Source organism: Micropterus salmoides, unplaced genomic scaffold, assembly GCF_014851395.1.
Source record: "Micropterus salmoides isolate LMB-PRFRI ecotype aquatic unplaced genomic scaffold, ASM1485139v1 Ms_hic_scaffold_10, whole genome shotgun sequence".
NCBI classification, from domain to species: domain Eukaryota; kingdom Metazoa; phylum Chordata; class Actinopteri; order Centrarchiformes; family Centrarchidae; genus Micropterus; species Micropterus salmoides.
Genome location: NW_024040041.1, coordinates 20,705,375 through 20,725,811, shown reverse-complemented (window position 1 = coordinate 20,725,811; position 20,437 = coordinate 20,705,375). Strand labels below are relative to the sequence as shown.

The following is a 20,437-nucleotide window of genomic DNA, read 5'->3' as shown; positions in this document are numbered from 1 at the left end:
TAAGTCGTGCACAAACTGAAATACCTCCATGGATCCTCATATTTCTGGAAATGTGATGATGACGATGTTGGAGCGCTGGAGCGGCCAGCCACTCTGAGCACCACGAAAGGGACTGAGTCCGAGTCCCAGGCAGGGGTGAAGTACTGGTTCAGAGTGTGAGAACCAAGAGCCCGTGGCCCCAGTCCCAACCCCAGGCGTCTTAGCTTCATTGTGTGTATTTGAGAAAGAGCCCACGGTCGCAGTGTGTGTGTGTGAGAGAGCCTCGGCAGGATTTAACCCTCCGAGCCCTTGAGCAGCTGAACAAGCTTGCCACGCTGCCTGCACCGAGCTCATCCTCCAACTGGGACACACACAAACATGCATACTGTCCTCGTCTGGAGCTCTCCAGCTGTCAAGCAAACACCGAAATCCCAGGTTCCTATACAGACTACATTTAAACCTACAGTAAACTGAGCGAGATATGAACTTCGAGTCAGCGGACCAATCTGTCGACGGCTCTGTGCAGGAGGACTTCTGCCCTGGGTGCTGGGATTTTCTGCCATCACACCTGATGTGACCGTCACGCATGTTGGTAGTGTGCCGTTTGACGCGCCAGCTCTGTGTGCAGCTTCAAGACACCCGGTAATGACATAAGGGCCACATAATGCCCCCCTGTCACCCAGGACAGCAGCATTCCTCAGCCAAACCGGACACAAACACTGCTCTGTCAGATGCAGAAAAGACCTCTGTCATACACACTCACCACCCCTATCTGAAGCCTCCCCTCCCCACTCTTAGGTCCTGGTGCATGCCACCACCCTTCCCCTGTCTCTCCTCATTCTGTCACAGACCCCTCACTGTATTCTGCCCATAATGCCAGTCCTCCACTGGTGCGTTCCACGGACGTTTCGGCCCGGCCTTATGCTCACCCACTGCCCAGCCGGCCTAAATCAGGGCCATTGTTTAGCTCGCTCACTCACACGCTCACGCTGCGTCTCCTGGTACCCAGTGCACCAAGCACACACACACAAAGCCACGCAAACACTCATACGCAGACACACACAAGGCCCATTCTCCACTGGAACGCTGGGCAGAGGCTGTCTCGGTGATAACAGACCCACACTTCTCCAACCTAACCCCCCGAGCCTCCACCACCCCTCCCTCCCTCCCTGACAGAGAGAAAGAGAGGGAGAAATTCAGAAGTGGTATTATTCCAAATGTGGAATGTGTGAGTGTGCATTCCCGTCCTACTCATGGCATTCCCAGAAGATGGTAGGGTCCAGGAAGACCGTAGGTCTCGGTGGGCCCGTGGAATGATACTAGTACACACAATTGCTTTACACACTCGCTTTAAAGTATCGAGCCTCTGTAGTGGGAATGAAAGCTTTACATGACCTCCTGAATAAAAGATTAGAGCAACAAGTGAAAAGCAGGACTGTCAGATCACTGAGTTATTCACTGATTATTCATAGAGTATAAACTACATAACTGATGCTTTTGTTGCTGGGCTCATTTTCATGATGCGCTTGTCAGTGTGGGGGTGGATAATTTATAACATGTGCATGATGGTAATATGTACAGAAGAGCCTGTTCAGTCCCTGTCCTGTAGCTTATTGATTTAATGCTTTTGAAATATGTAATCATTCCTGCCATTTTCTATCCTCTCAATCTTTTCACATTTTTGCACTCTTATGACAATTCATCAGATATTAGCAAAGCATTGGAAAGGCTGCGAATATGAATCATTTCCAGTACTTCCAATAAGTCAGTGTGCACAATACGTGTATGTAATGAAGATAGTATAATAATAAAACATGTCTTTACATAAGAAAAGAAGAACGAGTGGGAGACCATTTTCTCTCTCTTCCACGATCTCGTCTCCTTTCGCCATTTATCCATTCCTCGCCCTGCAACACCTGGGCCAATCATACAGCCGTAGCTATGGAGGACAGAGGGGAGGCTAGTGATTGGCTGCAAGCCTGAAGCTGCCTTGGCCAATCATTGCTGGAGCTCACATCCTAGGATGCTGAGCCCTCAACTCGCCTCCCTTCTGGCTGAGCACAGTGCAGCGCAGACAGCCAGTGAGTCATGCAGGGAGAGGCATTTTGAGCACCCACGATCTGGCTTACACTGAGAATCTCTCACACACACACACCACATACATGTCCATACAGATTTTAACGGGCTGGGTTTGATATAGAATACAAATCAAACACACCAACCTAGTATGAACGTATACCGAAAGGAGTTGTGTTGATGTAATGTTTCTACATTTACAAACACACCAGAAATATTGTACACCAAGGTTACATCAGATTCCTTCCTCTCCGGGCTGCAGTTTCCACATACATCGCAGCACTGCAGTAGGTCGATTTCTAAATGCATTACCCAATTGATAAATGTCTGTCCCTTGTTGAGAGAAAAAGGGCAGGAAAGAAGAGACATATGATACAAGATAAATGAAAGAGGCCATGTCTGTTACAACTAAGGTTTATCTCATCCAAATCAACAGAGCGAGTAACATGATCCATAATTCACACTTATTTGCTCCGGGGAAGTAACAACCTTTCGTAATAGTCTGTTAGTGTGGCAGATATTCACTCTTCCTACAGATCTGGGAATTAATACTAACTATGCAGAAACTGTATGCAAAGACAGAAAAGAGAGAAGAGGAGTGAAAAGACGATAGAGAAGAGGAAAAAAAAGAAATGAAAAACACAAGGAAGCAAATAAAAACTAAACTGAAAAAAAAGTCCATGCAGGTATTACTTAGAGGCGTCATGTGTTTACGGTGTTGTGTAGTTTCTTACTGGATCTGCCAGGCTGTTTGGAGACAGGCAGGGAGACCTCAGTGAGGGGAAGGATGTAGACCTCAGGGCCATTCTGGGAGGAAGGCGAGGCCAGGGCGGAGAGATCTGCCTGGTACTCCTCACCCTCAGTGTTTTCAAACTCCTGGTGTAACGACACATGCTGGAATTAGTCATCCACTTGCAGCAATCAAACCAGTGAGACGGTGGGAGACAATGGTTCAACTGTGAAGGCATTCAAATGCCCTGAAGCACTACCACCTCACCGTCATGTACATTGTGGGGTGTATTGTGTGTGTCATTGCAAAGACGCTGTAGGGGGAACACACTAATGTGTGTGTTCAAACTGCATACACAAAGCCTTTCTTTCTCTCGTACTGTTTTATTCTATACACTCACATATACAACACCAAGGCTCTTATCATAGAACTTTACATACTGCAAATACTGTAAGTAGAAAAAAGGAATAAAACAACATGACTTCACATACCTTGTTACAGTTTCTGTTTTTGTTTGAGTAAAAAGTACATTTTGGTCTTAGCCAGTACTTTCACGGTGACTCAAGATTTCTAAGAGTAAATGACTCCAGCAGCTCATATGAGAGTTCTACATGTTCAATTATAATTGCATTATTGTTCCATATTTTCTTATGCTCCTTTGTTTCTTTTGCCTGTTTGCAAACTGGTCCCAGTAGGTAAACCTTGAAGAAGAATATACTCCAGTCACTCTGGGCTGTGAGTAGGGCTGAACTGTGTTAATTGAGATCCCAGTATTTTCTTGGAATTCTCATCAAAATCTAATTTACTTTTTTTTCCTGGAAGAAATGCCTATAGGAACCCTACATGTGTGTGCTTGTCACCAAAACAACATGCGACAGATTTTTTCTTTGCAGCCACTGCAGCCAATTATGACCTCCGGTCAGCACTAAAGCTGGCCATACACTCTCATCTAGTCAAAATATTACAGATGGTTTTAGAATAGTTGAAAACAGAGGATCAAAGGATTCTTCATGATGCACGTGTTTTTTCTATAAAAAAACTGTGTACCAATTGCTGTTCTGCTAAAAATATCGCCTTATCATCTAAAATATGATACAATACTAACATCAGAAAAATTTAATAAATGCTATTTTATGAATATCTGTGGTTTAGAAATCACATCCTTTTGTGGTCCTGGCTCCACAATGGTTGAACAACCTTCAACATCGGGACAGCAGAAACAACTTCCACTGGCATGCTTTTTATTGACACATCTTGTTCAGACTGCACCTTGGCCCATCAAAAACGTATCTCTCTCTCTTTTATTGTTTCTAAATGTAGCACTTGCAGTTCAGCATTGATAAAGTTGATGTACTTGAGTGATTCTTGCAGTTTTTGGGTTAAATTCACTTATTGTAAGTTGCTTTGGCACTACATAAATTTAACTACTTATTTCTTGCTTGAAATCCTGTTTTTTTTTCAGGTATTGCTGGCTGCAATCAATTACCTCGCTCTGACTAAGTAATAGGCCACAATTTCTCTTGAATTAGTCTTCACTATGTGCGATGGATTGGCGACCTGTCCAAGGTGTACCCTGCCTTTTGTCCGTTGTCAGCTGGGATTGGCTCCAGCCCCCCGCGACCCTGTACGCAGAATAAGCGGTTGACGATGGATGGATGGATGGATAGCCTTCACTATTCAACACAAACATTGCAAGTTAGTGTAACGAGCTTGTGATTCACACAGACTCTCATAACAGTCGCAACTGTCGATTGTGAACAACAGATGGTCAGAACAATAATATTACAAAGTATTGTGGTAAAAATTATAACATTTTTATTTTATTCCATTCAAATAGGTATATACCAAACCTATGAATAGAAACTAAAGTAACCAAGGCCACACCAGCACTGCCACCAGTGACTGAAGTGCTTCAGTTATAATCATTTCTTTGTCTGTATCCTTTTTGAAATTTATAGCAGACATGGAAAACCTCTTGAATCAAGGCCTCTGTGCATCAAATACATCAGGTCCTTAAGTCAAAGCCCCTCTTGTTGCTGTCTTGATCGTGTCCTACCACATGAAGCAACGTCCCATAACAACTCAAGTCAAGCTTTTTAACAGTTTCTAAGACAGTGGCTATGTTGGAAAACCAGGGCTGGCAATTGTGCCCTGTTCACAAGCATTGAGCCATGCACCATCCATCCATCCATCTGCTGGCTAATAACTATTACTTGTAACAAGCCTATCTCCTACTTGCAGCAGCCAGAAAGGTACAGAAGGGAGAAAATGTGAAGAGAAAACAGGAGGAAATGAGAACAGCGGAGAGCAGGAGAGTGGATTGCAGGCCAGACTAATATGAAATATCTGAATGGCTCATTGTGTATGTGTTTATTTGTATTTACATGTGTCCTAAAACACCAGTGTGTGTGTGTGTGTGTGTGTGTGTGTGTGTGTGTGTGTGTGTGTGTGTATAGGAATGTGTGTTTCTCATTCAGGAGAACCATCTGCCACTCTCCTCAGAGCGAAGCATGAAAGCGAGCACCTGGCTGTGAGTCAGCGTTGCATAGCTCCCCAGAGAGCCTTCGGTTTAGAAAGCACTTAATACGCAGCCTCAAACTACATGCTCCAGTAAGAGCACTGTGATGGAGAGGAATAATGAAGCTTTTTGGATGGCGCAGTGGTGCAATTTGCAGTCCCACACCAATGCACACCTCACAAGTGAGCTGCTGAGTGACGATCTGCTGCCAAAGAGGGGGTAAAAGAGTGGGAACCTTTTAACAATTATGTGATGTTTGCTGCCAAACTAAGAGAGCAAGATGAAGATTTGATGCTTAAAGATGAAAATGCATCATCCATTATAGCAGCTTTTCTTGTCTGGAATTACAATAAACTATGATCAGGGCAACAAGCAGATGTTTTATTCACTAAAGTCCCAATTTGTTGTTGTGTATCGTCTAGCATAACGCAAATAAATTAGAATATTTTAAATGCAAATTGCATGAGAACTGAAAATTGTGCTCCTCTGACAGAAAAGATTCCTTATTAGCAACCACAGTTACAATCTGCTTTCTTATTATTGTAATCTTTTCATTGCCTTTTCCTCTAATGCCACCTTTGACTCTAATGAACTTAAACTAATGAACTTAACGTCTATAAGGGAAATTCCTGCATGCTACCTTTGTCCAACAAGTGGACTCTCAACAATGATAATGTGCTAAAACAATACAGTCAGGGTGGCGTAGTGGTTCCTAACAGTCATTCTCCCCTGCTACAGTGTCCTTGAGCAAGACAATGAATCTTCTCCAGCTCAGGGGCTACAGGGTGCTGCGCGACAATATCTCTGCAGGAAACAGTGGTGTGATATTGGTCAACAAGGAATAAGGTGGGGCTCCGATTGATTGCGACAAAATGAATTACCTGCTGTTTTAACAACTGGAGCAGTCCATCTGTCGTTAGTCTTATCTTAGTAAAAAGCAGGCCAGTTGAACGTAAACACAGACCTAGAATCCCACTGTTCCTGCAGGTTAAATTAAAATACACTTTCATGTAATGAGGCACAGGTGATCTGGCATGGGAACGACAGACGTGAGCGAGCACACGTCAACCAAAAGTCAACCAGAAGTTGTGAATTGTGCCTCTCTACACTGTGCTCATTAGTGACACGGTTATCCCGCTGGTAAGTATGAACGCTAAAACGTGGACCCCGCTCTCGCCACATACATTAACAAGAAACAAGCTCCGCTCTTATCCTCTCTCCTGTCCTCCCCTCTGTTTTCTGCAGCTCTCTATCAATACTAAAAAGCCGTTTCATTCCCTCTACCCAATATATATTTCTCACATTAATTTACGGAATAAATTATGGGGGCTAGGAATATTGTGGATTCAAGTAATCTTAACAGAAGGCTCTGCTGTTCACTCGGGGCTGTAATTTTTGTCTATTCCCCAGCTTAAAGAGTTAAAACATTAAAATGTATGAGCAAAATTAAAATATATTTTGATGCCAATGCCATAATATGAGCAGCAAGTTAATGAGACGACGACAAGGAGCAGCCAGTACAGCGGCCCTAGAGTTTCTTCTCCCTCTCCCTCTCCATATGCCCCCTGCCTGCGTCGGTCTCTGTTAGCCCTCGTCAGGCCCTCATATTAGCGCTGATGTTTGACACAGCATGGCTGAGTCATGCTGGCAGCCGAAGGCAACACAGAGACAGTGTGTGCCAGCCTGGGATGGGTAACGGTACTTGGTTGCATCACTTGCATATAATGAGGCAACAGTCGTCAGCAAAAGACTTCGGCATTTACAATATACGTATATATATGTGTGGGCAGATCAGGACTGAAGTATGAATATGATCATGATCCTGGGAACTAGTTCTAACTTGGTACAAAGTGCTTTCTCTACCAAGTTGGCTTCAACCATTAGTCGTTTAATTGATTAGACGAACAATAATCAAATGCTTATTTAAGATATTTTTTTAAGCAAAACATACAAACATTTTCTGGTCCCAGCTTCTCTATTGTGAAGATTTGCTTTTCTGTGTCTTACATGAAAGCAAACTGAATATCTTTGAATTTTGGGTGGTTGATGATGACAAAACAGACACATGCTCTCTCAAAAATTATGATGGGCATTTTTCACGGATTTCTGACCAAGTAGAGAAAACAATAGTTTGCAGATAAATCCATAATCAAAATAATTGTTAGTTGCAGCCATACATTTTACCATTACGTCTTTAATGTATCTGAATGTGTTTCTAAAGCCAAAAACATAAAATGTCTTTCAGTACACCAGGAACTCTTTTTTTTTTCATACAAACCCTCGATTGACAAGAAAACAAGGGGCAACAAATTATTTTCAATTTAATTTCATTTAAAATGTCAAATATTTTCTAGTTCCAGTATTTACCTTTCACTGTTTATCCTTGTAAAGTGAATATTTTAGAGTTTTGGATTGTTTGTTAGGCATAGCATTCACCAACAGACATTTAAAGACATAAGCTTAAGCTTTCAGAACTTATGGGCGTTTTTTGACATTTCATAGACTGACTCATTTAACGATTGATCAAATCACTTATTACTTGACAATAAAGTAAAGGAATAATCTTTATATGCAACCCTTCTTGATTTTAACCATTAATTCACCCTCTATTTAGTGGCACATAAAAAATATGTTAAATGGCAGTTTATTAATAAATATGGACGACTTTCAGATTAGATTAGTTTTTCTCATGTATGTAGGCCCCCAGAAAAATATAAGTTCCATTTCTGTTGTTTTCATAACTCACTGACCAAGATTCCCTTCCTATTCGGGCATCTACAGTGCACACACAGTTTGTGCTCTCCTCACCACTTCCAGCAGGGGGCAGCAGTGAGCTCACCTTGAAGCCTATGTCGCCCTTCTTGCAGCAGAGGCAGGCCAGCATGAGGAAGACGAAGGTGAAGAGGCCAGAGAAGGAGACAGCTACCACCGCCAGTGACGAAGGCCACGACAGCTCGCTAAGAGGCGCCCCGTCTGCAACATCAGAGGATAATGCTAGTGTTAAAAGGGTGGAGCAGTGCGAAGATCAGAAACTGCAGGGCCATACAGGAAATTAAAAACAAAATAGAGACAAAAGGGATTTGTATACACACAGATGGTTTGTGACCATCTCACTTGCAGCTTGAAGAAAGAAGCCTCATCATTAGCATTCTCCTCTGCTTCCTATTCATTGCTGGAATCTGTGAATAGGCCCCTGTGGTTTAATTGCAGTTGCTACTGTGCAGTCTGAGTCATGGAGGCTAAAAGTTTGATACCACCCATGAACACAATTACTGCCTCTGGATAATAATTTAATAAAACAGCAACAGTGTAGGTGTAGTGGCTCATTCTGTCTCGCTGTAAACAACTGTGATGAATGAAAATGCTCATTGTAAAATCTATAATCTGATTTTCATTTCCTGCAATGCCCTGCAAAATTGCCCTTAAAGCAACATTTGCAATACAAAATATAACCCAACATATATTTAACTGAAGCTTTCTGGAACAATGCACAAGCCCAGCACACAATGAGATGTGGTTATGTTTGATTGCGAAGCATTTTGAAAAAGGTCTAATTTAACCGCAGTGTATCAAAAAGAAAGAGGTTTTATGTGGGTCTGTGACCAATAAACAGAAAGCAAACATGCATATTGGTGATTGTGTGTAATTATTGCCCCTTTGTGCAAGTTATTCCCAATCTGTCATTGTCATTGTTTTCTTGTGTGCATATGTGCAGCACACAGTTTGTGTCAGTTTGTCTTTTAGCCTGTAGTAGCTGAGGACAGGCCAGAGGGCCAGATGTCACAGTTTGGAGCTCCATATAATCTTATTTACAGTTTTAGTCCTCCTGCCAGCATAGATGAAAGAGGAGAGAGAGCAAGAAAGAAAGAAAGAGGAAAGCTGAGAAAGGAAGAGATTGAAATAGACTGTAGGAGAGGTTAAGACAGACACACAAAAGCATGCAGAAACAAAAAATACTAGTGATACTAATACTAGTACACCTGTCAAAACCTTCACTGAACACATTCATTTAAATGTCAATACTCCATGTCTACATGACTTTTCATTAATCTCCACATCAAGGCCCACTGCATTCATCTTTAATCAAATATTTGTATACGTGTAGCTTTCAACAAAGGGTTGAGAGACTCAACCTCAATCAATGAAGTATTGGACAGTAAGTGGTTATTTTACTACACCACCTTGCACACCACATTGCCTGCATTAGCCGTCCACTGGGAGCTATGAGGAGAGCTGTAGCCTCTATCTCATAGGACACCTTTGGCGAAAATACAACACGCAAATATAGTTTATCTTACCCTCATTCATTTTTAATGCTTTAAAAAGAGCTAATGGAGCTGCAGAGGCTGAGATATCCTGACATTTAGTCCATACTATGGGTCGATCTCTGAAGATGCTAAGTCCTACAATGCACCTCAATAACATCTATCAATAGATTCTCCTGGCCAATTAAACAACAATAAGCTTTATTTATGTATGCACATGTCTATAAAAGTCCACGCCCCAAGTTTGAAACACAGATTTAAACACAGAATTAAAAGTGTTAATTCTCAAGACCAATAGAAATAACCCTGGTGACATCACTATCACACCATCAGGGTTATTTTCTCATACTTTGACAGCTCCCTCCCGAGCCACAGAAGACATTAGTGATGAAAATGATCTCCATGTGTTAAATTGGCAGAGTCTTTATTAAGTCTTTAAGAAGAACTTTCTCTTTTTAAAGACAGTAAGTGCATTATTTCTAGTTTTCTCATGTTTATATGGAAATTATTTATACACCTCTGTTCTAATTTTTCACTCTTAACAGTTTTTTTTCCTAAATATGCTCCTCTTTTATTGTCCCCTCCATAAAAAAAAATCCTGAAACACAAGCACTGCACTCCAGGGCCCATTGGGGAGTTGCAATGTGTGATGCTTGTGTGTGGGTACTTTTCTAGCTCACTGACAGAGACACAGCGGCCCTGACCCATTTGGCTGTGGGGAACATACTGTTCCAGACCTGGCAGTTCCTGCGGCACAAACAGCACTGCTCCAACCGAAGCTTGACCCTTAGGTCACAGTCACAAAGCCTATACTCACACATGCACAGGCAGAAATTCACACACATGGGCAGACAATGAAAACTGGGAAAATGTACCCAGGTTCCTACTTGAAACCTGTAAGAACTACAGTGTGTGTCTATGTGTAGGCACTGACCTGACAGCACATTACCATGGTAACAACCTCGCTGCTAACACACATTAGTTGATTGGCATTTACAGCGCAGTAAACCTCGTGCCCCCTCTTTATATCCTCACTTTTGGAAGAAGAAGCCACGTCCACAGGCACTCTCTCCCATTTATTTTCCCGTATTATGCTGTTACAGCTTGTGGTAGTGTGTGTGTGAAAGTGTCTGTGAAGTGGAAAAGAAGGCGATTACCAAGCTAAACCAAGCAGTGCCCTTTCTAGATCCATCACATACCACAACACACAGCCTGAGTGGGTGGTGACAGGACACATTGTGTAGAGGCTGACAGGGGAAATAACAATGATGCTTTGCTTCCAGTGTGCATATTTGCAGCTTCTTTGCAGTCCCTTTGGTGTCCGGTCAAGAAGCTAAGGATAAAATAAAAAAAACTTCTATAAATATGCATTTTTCCTGGCTGCCTGGAAGTCTGTAACCATTTGTTTTAAGTATGCTGCATACAGGTACCTTGGGGGAGTTATAAACTGAACCTATGGATGTGTAGATGGATGGATGGACGTGAGGCAGGAGGGTGGAGTAGAGAAGAAGCACACTGAGCAGATGGTGCCAGAAACAGTGATGACTCAGGGCTCACTGAAGGACACAACATAAAACACACACACACATGTTGTAATTCCTGGATGAGACTATTAAGTCGGCTGTCATGATATCTCTGGTTTCTGTCTTTTTTACAGTGTAATTAAATTATTACACATCATGCTTCTATTATTTTTTTTTTTTAGCAATGATCGTCTCCAAACGTTGCTTGACATTAAGGTTTAAAGCAGCAATATATAACTTTTCAGTGTAATCTTGTCCACTACCTCCACAGGTGGTCACATTCCCACCACAAAACCTCATTTATCATAATAAGCTGTCTAGCCTGAGGCTGAGGTAACTAGCAACTGTCATCAAGGTGAACCTGAGCTCTGGAGAGTGTCAGGTTTGGTGACGATGTGGAGGTATGTCAGCTTCGCTGAAGATGTTGTGCAATACAATTTGAATGAGGATCATCTTTAAGCAGGTGTTCCGATCGGGAGAGAAAAGCCCTGCATTAAAAAGCTGTGTTGGGACAGTGTGGTTTCCAGCACAAGTTAGACTATGAAATATTATGCAGGAAGGTTCGTAGTTTGAATAACAGATACGTGAGTTTAAAGGTTTATCAAATGCCAAAACACTGCATAGTGGTTTTTAATACTATGAGCAAAGAATGTGCAATCATGGTGGTAATAATTTTATCTTTCTTTAACAGTAGAAATAAAGCACTGACGAAACAAAGTAATCTGCCAGGAATGTGCACCTGGAATGTATTTGCTTGGTCAATGCAGTGCCTGATTGGCCAATAAAGTGCGCTGTGTTGCAACAAAGGTTGAGCCAGGTTCATTTTTTTTAACCAGACCCCCACTGAGCCAACACAGTGGTCCCATTCAAATGAATAAGGGCACTGTGTTTTCCCATGCAGTGCTGATGTCTGTCTGAAACCATTGCTCTCTTCTGGATGAATGACAGCTCACTCAATCCAGGTTAGGGGCAAGCAACTGCCAAGTGGAGGAGTTCAGATATTTATAAATGAATTAATAAGTAATGACAGCATTAAAAAAAAATTATGATCAGTTCCAGTAATGCCAGCGTATCAGATGATGGCAGTGAAGTGGGAAGTGAGATGTAAGGCAAAGCTCTCAACCTAGTGGTCAACCTTCCTTTTAATCCTCACTCACAGCCAGAAGCTGTGGGTAGTGATTTAGATAGTAATTACCGATACAAGCACCTGATATAAGGTTTTTCCTAGTAATTGCGACCTCAAGCCACTGTTACTTTGAAAAGAGGAGGAAGAAATGTTTAAGTGCATCATTGGTTGGATGTAGACTGCAGTGCAGACACAGCTTTGGGAATCCCCCTAAAGAGAAAGTTTCAGAGATAAATTTGTTTGTGCTACTCTGCGCATCATTTCACCACCTTGACTGCCCCCAGTCAACACTTTGAAAATGGATGAATAGGAGGAATGGAGGAATGAAAATCTTCATCTAGCCCCTAATTTAGCTTCACAGTTATTTTTTCTCTTGATGCATCATGCAGTTTTTGGTATGCCTATGATTTCTCTGTAGTGGGACAGCTTGACGTAAAATGTATCTTTTTGCATGTTGTAGTGAATGTCTAATGTGGTCATCCAGAGGAAAGTAAGTGGCACCATTTTCATAAGTACGACATTTGGAAAATCCATCTCCCAGTCTCTCTGAACAACGGTGAGAGACTGACGACCCGGGGTCTTCCATAAATATTTGAGAAGCACACATTACTTCACCAGCTGCGCGGCGAAATGAAAATAAAGCACTTAAAGCCAGGCTCATACCCGCTTTATTAAAAAGCTGTCTTCAGGACTAGAGGAAAATGAGAAATGTCCTGACAGACAGGAGGCGAGAGCAATGGAGTCACCCTGCAACCCCCACAATTCAGGCCGACAATGAGGAGTGCGCAGTGGGATAAGGAGAGGGAAATGCTTAATCCTTACTCTGGTGTAAAGAGACATAATGAAGAAGGAAGTCAGTGCATTTTGTATATTTCCCAAAAGTGAGACTTCAGTAAAAGTCTTGCTAAGCATTACTTTGTACTTCCGTTCTGGATCACTCAACTAACATGTGACTCCTTCAGATTGGATTAATGTCTGTAAAGTCTGGCTTGCACTGTCAGATGATGGCCGCACAGTTTAACACCAGACACCAGGCGGAGGGATGCCCATTTCAAGTCATCAGTGGCAGAAAATAATAAGCAGTGTTCTTCACAGTCACAAAACAGCTGATATTGCACATTTATAAACATGCATATAAATTATAGCCATAAAATGTGTCTGCTGACCACATAAATGCAAGAGAAATACAGATAGAAATGAACTGAAGTAACTAAAAGTAAAGCAGTGAGAGTGAACATGTAGAGAGATGAAAGCCCAAGGAGGAAGCAGGAAAGCTACCATGGTGAGTGTGTATGTGTGTGTGTGTGTGTGTGTGTGTGTGTGTGTGTGTTCATGCGTGCATGAACGAGATGAGAATGTAGTGTGTTAAGCCCAGCCACTGAGCTTTTCATGGTAGATCATAAATAAAGCATGCACTGAGAGGTTGGGCTTTCTGTTGCTGTGCAGCTGTAGCGGGCAGCTGAAGCACGTCAAACATCAGGTCTATTTACCATGCGTAACTACCTGGTCTACACGATAGAGCTCATCATGCATTCAACAAAGCTGGTCCAAATGGCACATGTGTCGGAGAGGGAAAGAGAACAAACAGGACAAGGATGGCTGTAGAGAGAAAAGAGGTATTTTTATTCAACGCAGAGTCAGGCATATTACAATGCCTCCCACACTCGCATCAAGTCCGAGGCAGATCTATGTGTTCGTATTCACACACAAGCCTAAGAACATGCACCCACACAGAAAGCCAAGTCAAGGTGTTGCACTGGGCTGCACAGAATAACTTTGGAGTTTCTGTGGTAACAGAGGCAAGTGGGCTGTTGTTTCTGCTCTTGATAGCAACAAAATCCACGAGGAGCAGCTCCAGCAAACCAGATATAATGTTGTATGATTGATACAGAAGCAAATGTCTCCCTCCATGTGACATGCTGCAGTCTAATCCCTCTGCAGTCTTTCTCTTTCTTACGGTATGGTTGCTATGCATGCACAAATGAACACAGACGTCCACACACACACACACACACACCACTTCTTGTTTTTGACCAAGAGACGAAGTAATGACAGTGCTGCAGGGGGGGCACCATGCCAAACTACACACCACTGCAATCAATTTGTCTTGAGAAAGAGTGAGGGGGAGACAAAGAGAGGATAAAAAAACAGTTGAGATACATTTTCAACTGCAGTTAGTATTAAATAGATTGGATACAAACAAAATACAATCAAATACATTATGCAACCTGTGTGTTAAGTTAAAGACTCCAGTTGCTGTTGATGGATGATGTGGTTGTTTCAACCTTCCCATCCATCCAACAGCACATACCATGATTTGTCTGACACTTTATTTAAAGTTAGAGAGAATCTTTAACACTCAGATCCTGCAGTAAAATGTCTAGGTGGCACTAATGACCAAGCTGCATGGAATATACTGCAAAAAGACAGTGGGAAGTTTTAGTCTGTGGCCCATTAGTGTCATAGAGGGCTAGCTGCCGGCATTATTTAGCCAATTAACTGCCCTTCCACCTCCCCTCAACGCTCCAAACGGGTGCACATAACACATAGAAAGAGAGAATGTCTCAAATCTCTCTGAGCATGCGTTTGCATTCAGGACAGTGCTGCAGGGGCAAACAAGCTCCTCCATCTGTCCTGCCTGGGCTGCACCAAGGGGCTTCCAGCAATAACACACACGCTCACACAAACACAACGATGCTGTAGGAAGAACGGTGGGGAAGTGCTAGATAGAGACGAGACGTGTGACCTTTAGGTTTAGATTTACAGGTCAGCCATGAGGCAGCAAGAGCAGAGCAGTTGGTCTGAAGCAAAGAACTTACACACGGTATATAAATTAACATACACACACGCCGTGATCTCTCAGAGCTACAAAGATATTTGACTGGTAGCTACTGGATGAGAGGTGCGGCCTACAACAGGCTTATCTGCAAAAACAATTCCAGTTTTGTCTGCCTTCCTGCATATCAGCCAAGATAAATATTGATTCTGCACTGCTTTTGTGCGTGTGTAAGGACAATTATTACAATCAATTGTTAGCTCAAGTGGTTAGCTCATCTTTGGTGTCAAGATGTTATTTAAGCACCTGTTTTAAATATGACTTGTTCGATATGTATTGGCATCTAGGGATGCAGTATGTTTAGAGTTAGTCCACATACGACAGCCATTGGGAGAGCTAAGGGGCAGCATTGAAGGAGAAGTCAGCTGTGCTCTGACATAGCCCGGCTTCCCAAGAGAAAAAAACGGCCGATAGCAACCCCCTGCTAGAGGCTGCATGAAGAAGGGAGAGATCATGAGTTAGGATGGAGGGAGGGAAAGAAGATGCTCCGGAGAAGGAGGGAGAGCTAAAGGAGAAGCTGTAGGGTTGAAAAGAAAACGGGAGAGAAGTAGAGAATGAGGTGCATCTGAATGTGATGAGAGTGGGATGAACGTAGAGAGAAGCAGAGGAACAAGCAAAGCTCAGGTTTCCCCTAGGTCGGGCGTAACACACACACACACACACACACACACACACACACACGTGCACATATATATATATGATATAGATATGTCAGTCTAGGGAAGGGTTGACACCAGAGGGAACAGCACAACATGATTAATGGCAGGGTGCGGTATCCTTCCCCAATCTACATCCTCTCTGCTGTTCTCTAGTCATGCTCTCTTTGAATGACTGCAGATGGCAGAGAGATGCGCTGGCCTGCAGAGCCATGATAACTGTCATTAACTGGGAGTGAGAGCCCAGGAGGACCACCATGGATCAGCATTACAGGCCTGTCATGTCCATTCCCTGACAGCCAAGGGCATGCTGCAGGAAAGAAAGGGTCTGAATACCAACTTGTCTTTTTGTTGTGTGGTTCTCTCAAGTTCATTTCACAGATCAACTAACCAGGGCATTGCTTGTAAAGATGCTAGTTGTAGCATTTAACAGCAATAATTCATGTATTTGAGACATCATGGTGATTGATGGTTGCAGAGGAGACTGGCTTCTGTTCTGCATTTTGCAGTGTGGGCCGTTTTTTTTTTCACATTTTGAAGGAAATTTGCTGAATTGGGTGATTACCATGCAGCACAAACAGACTCAGCTACTGTTCCTTCTGCACAAGTGGAACAAAAGCTGTTAAGTTGATCACACTGGCAAGCAGACACTTGAATGGAAATATGTTTATCCTCTTGAGTCAAGTAGGGGAGGAAACTTGAGTATGGACGCAAGGACCCTCTTTGCTACAGGGAGCAACACGGTTTATAGGACATCTAAATTTTGAATCAATTTAACTATGGCAGAAAGATGTATAAAGACATGTATAAAGACAGAAAGATGTATAAAGACATATATATATATATAAAAAGGACAAATATATGAATGCATCTTTGTCCTCTACTACTGTAGTAGTTTTCTCTTAACTAGATACAAATTTTGAATCACAAAATATTTTTTCTACAATCTTTCTATTATTTTGTCATACTGATTGTCCATACTGTAATTTTACTATGTGCACATGATATCTATTGCGTGTCTTTCTGTCCTAGGAGAAGGATCCCTCCTCTTTTGCTCTTCCTGAGGTCTCTTCCGTTTTTTCCCCATTAAAGTTTTTTTTTGACGGGGAAGTTTCCTTATTAAGGAAAGTACCCTGTACAGATTGTGAAGCCCCTTCGGTCAAATCTGTGACACTGGTCTATATAAATAAAATTGACTTTTCTTGAGTACACGATTGGAGAACTTCTTCAACACTCAGACAATAAATGATATTAAATATATGCCCAGCCCAAGTTTTATTGAAGCTCTAACAACTCCTGACTTAACTCGTATTAGTTTAAATCCTACCTAAAATGTTCCTATTTTTCTTTAAATATTTGGCTTAGCAGTAATCCAAAGTATAAAGTACTTACGTAGGTATAATTATTTGGTGCCTTTCATATACCACTGCTCTCCAGGCAGGCTGAAAAGGAGTCAATTCCTAGTTTTTAATTCATTTTTAATTCGTCTTACTATTGCTTTCCTTAAAAAACAATTTGTTACTAGCATGAGACAAATTGTATTTTGTCATATTACAATTTACAAAGCAACTATACTATACTCACTAAATTACACTATTATAGAAATGCATAATACAATGAATGCAACTTTTTCTTAAGACAAGACTGTATATACTACCATCTTTAACTACAACATTTGCACACTAGAGAGAACACAGCTCTGTGCACACACTCCAGGAAGGGGTTATCAGGCCCACATGTGTTTAGGCCTGTGCCTGATAAACGCAAATTAGATGCATGTGCAAACCATATGCAGACAAAGAAATGTGCACTTGAGATGACATTTCAGCTCGAGTCTCATGATGCAGACAACAGAAGTGTGTGTCCATTTAAATGGAGATGCCTGTGTCTGTGAGTGTGTGAAGAAAAAGTAAAATACAAACATACCTGAGCAAAACAAGTCAGTGTGAGTTATCAATGCTGGCACCAATGCACTCTTTATTCTTCCCATATTTTTCTGTTTTCCTGATGCTATTGGTAGGCGCATACTCCTACCTATACCTTTACCTAGAAATTAGGCTTCGGATAGTGCTTGTCATACGTGTGCATTCTACCCAATATGAATAATTCAGAACACAAGAACACTGTATGTGCTTTTCTTCCTTGCCATTTTATTATCATCATAAACCATCCCTAAAATCAGCCCACGACATCTCAAAACTAGAAAACCTCTCCACTTCCATCCACCACCAAGTGAGGTGCAGCTGAACGGCTCTCCGAGTGCTCTAGCGATTAAATTCAACAACAAGAAATGATACTCTGTGACAAGTTAAATACTGCATGGGAAAATGAAGCATGCAAATGTGCACACACAAGCCTTTGACCAGTGTAACACCAAGAAACCCCACTTTGCCCACATCATCACACAGAGAGTACATAGAGGAGACATAGATGGTTCCCCTTGACTGCTTAAATCTACTTCATTCTTATTCTAGTTCCTCCAGAGGCAGACTTATGTAACTAAAGTGCTTGGTGTTACACATAGAGAGATGAATAATCAAATAGTCGGCAGTGGCTGCCTGGCTTGCACTGACCGAGTCAGTGGGAGGAGCTCAGAGAACAAGTCAAGATACCGTTTTTTAAATCTCTTCTCCGTTATCAGTACCTCCCTGGTTATAGCCTGCAGTGGTGTGTCCATGTGATTGCAAGCGCACATGTAAGATTTCTTCTATGTGGAATGTGTGTGTGTGTGTGTGTGTGTGTGAGAGTGACTACATTATCGTCCATAACATGCACACTAGCTGCTACTGCCACCTCCAGGCATCAAAGGAGACTGCTGTGTCTCCCACAGTGCTGCATTGTCAGCTAATTGGTGTATCAGTGATACCCTCCAGGTCAGTCTGTCTTCTGTTTGCCCTGACAGTAAAGTGATGCATATTAATTCTGTTCTTGGCATGCAGCCAGATTTTCAAAAAGCTAACCTTCACACACACACACACACACACACACACACACACACATGCTACCTCTCCTGATGGGGGACCTGTCCATGGTGCTGAAGCAGTAGTAAACCAGGTGCAAGCAGCAGTTGTCACTAGTTCAGAATGCCACACATACTGGGCCGTTTTCCCCCTGGCAAAGTGTGTAGCCGATGTGAAGTCCAGTGCACTCAGGAGATCAAAAATCCTGCTACGGTGGGTCCATTCCTGATGATGTCTTATATAACGCCATTGCAATGTGACGACTGACCTGGCCCCATAGTTGTTTTCTTCTGTCTGGGTGTGTTTGCAAGTGTGTGCAGAGGTAAAGCACACTTTGTGTTAACGTAGGGAGGAAGTGCAGCTATGGAGGGTGACTCGAGGGTTGCTACAGTTCAAACGTTTGTAAATTTAAGTGTGTTGTTTTATTAATCTACTCCTTGGCCTCACAGACAGCATATTCAGCAGCTACAGCTGACTGAATGCTGTTTGTCTCTCCCCTTTAAGGGACTCTAGCACTTCTCTGTCCTCAGCACTGGCCAAGAAAATGATTGGTTCCCCCTCACACGCCCCCCTCCATTGCCTAGACAACATTGATTCTCAGTCTAATTAAGGAACAGGATCGCTAGTGAGGTGGCTCAAATGAGAAATGTAGATCATTATGACAAGGGAGTGACAATCCAGACCCCATCCTCTAGTCCAGCTACATACAAGCTACATGTGTGCCCACTCATGCCCCTCCCTCCACCTGAAACTAACCAATCCCAATGCATGTGCTGATTCCATCCTAACCTGTCACCAATGCTATTCATTCAGCTGCCGTCAGGCCAAGAAAGAAAATATCACTGTTTCACTGCACATTCCTAAAGGGGAACTTTTCCTCCTCCAGGAAGAAAATACCAAGACAATTACATTAGAAGATGCCCCAGAAGAGCCACAGTTAGCAGACATTCTACCCATAATTCAGCTGGGAACCATTTACCTTGCTTCAAATTAAACGATTACACTCTGCTGGTATCATATTTTGCTGCACAGAACCAGGGATAGCCAGCTCAGCACCCACTACATGCTCCATGGCAAGAACTGCTTTTGTCGTGGATTTCCAAATATCTAAACACTAAACAAATCTCTGTTTCTCTCTATAGGATATATGTTAAGGCAGAGAAGAATATTTTCTGGAACAGGTCAAGCATTATTCATGAACAAATCCTTCAAAGCTGTTATGTTGTATCAATGTACTATATCAGTCTTGTCATCAGTGATCTGGATATTTATTTATTAATCTAAAGGTTTTGCTTCCAAAAACAATATAAGTGATGTAAACATCAGTTCTAAATATGAAAATATAATCAATTGTCTTGCTATGGTGCTTTACACAACGAAGCTTGTTTTTTGATTTGACTATCTATTTCTTGCTATTCTATTGTACAATGTAGAAACTTCCCAAATGCACAGCGACCAGAAAGGCTGTTTGACTTTAAATAGAGGACCCTTTTAGTGTCACAGGAACAACAGAGAAGAGACGCAAAGAATGAGAGGTGGGGAGTCACAGGAAGGTAGATGAGGGTGGAATAATTGTACAGAGGTATCACAGATCAATGAGAGTGTGCGGTTTGGGGAGGACAGATAGGGCCTGAAACCTGAGAGCAATGGGACTCACAGTCATTTGTATGCTCAGCACACTGCGCTCAGCGCAAGGACTCTCTCAGTCCTGTTTACACTTGCACACAGTTGTTTATTCTGCTCTAATTCAAGCACTAACATGGGCTTG

The 20,437-nt window shown here is 42.3% G+C and overlaps 1 protein-coding gene across 2 annotated transcripts in view; it reads right to left on the bottom strand.

The window, feature by feature from the left end:
- aatka (apoptosis-associated tyrosine kinase a) overlaps positions 1–20,437 on the bottom strand; it is a 31,875-nt gene that overhangs the window by 10,232 nt on the left and 1,206 nt on the right. Inside the window, exons 2-3 of one of the 2 annotated variants that reach the window (XM_038701929.1) lie at positions 8,143–8,276; positions 2,790–2,931 (exon numbers count right to left, since the gene is read on the bottom strand). In XM_038701929.1, the coding sequence (XP_038557857.1) occupies positions 2,790–2,931; positions 8,143–8,276 (276 nt within the window). Of the gene's footprint in view, positions 1–24; positions 748–2,789; positions 2,932–8,142; positions 8,277–20,437 lie in introns of those variants that run through there. The other variant, XM_038701937.1, reaches the window with a different exon arrangement.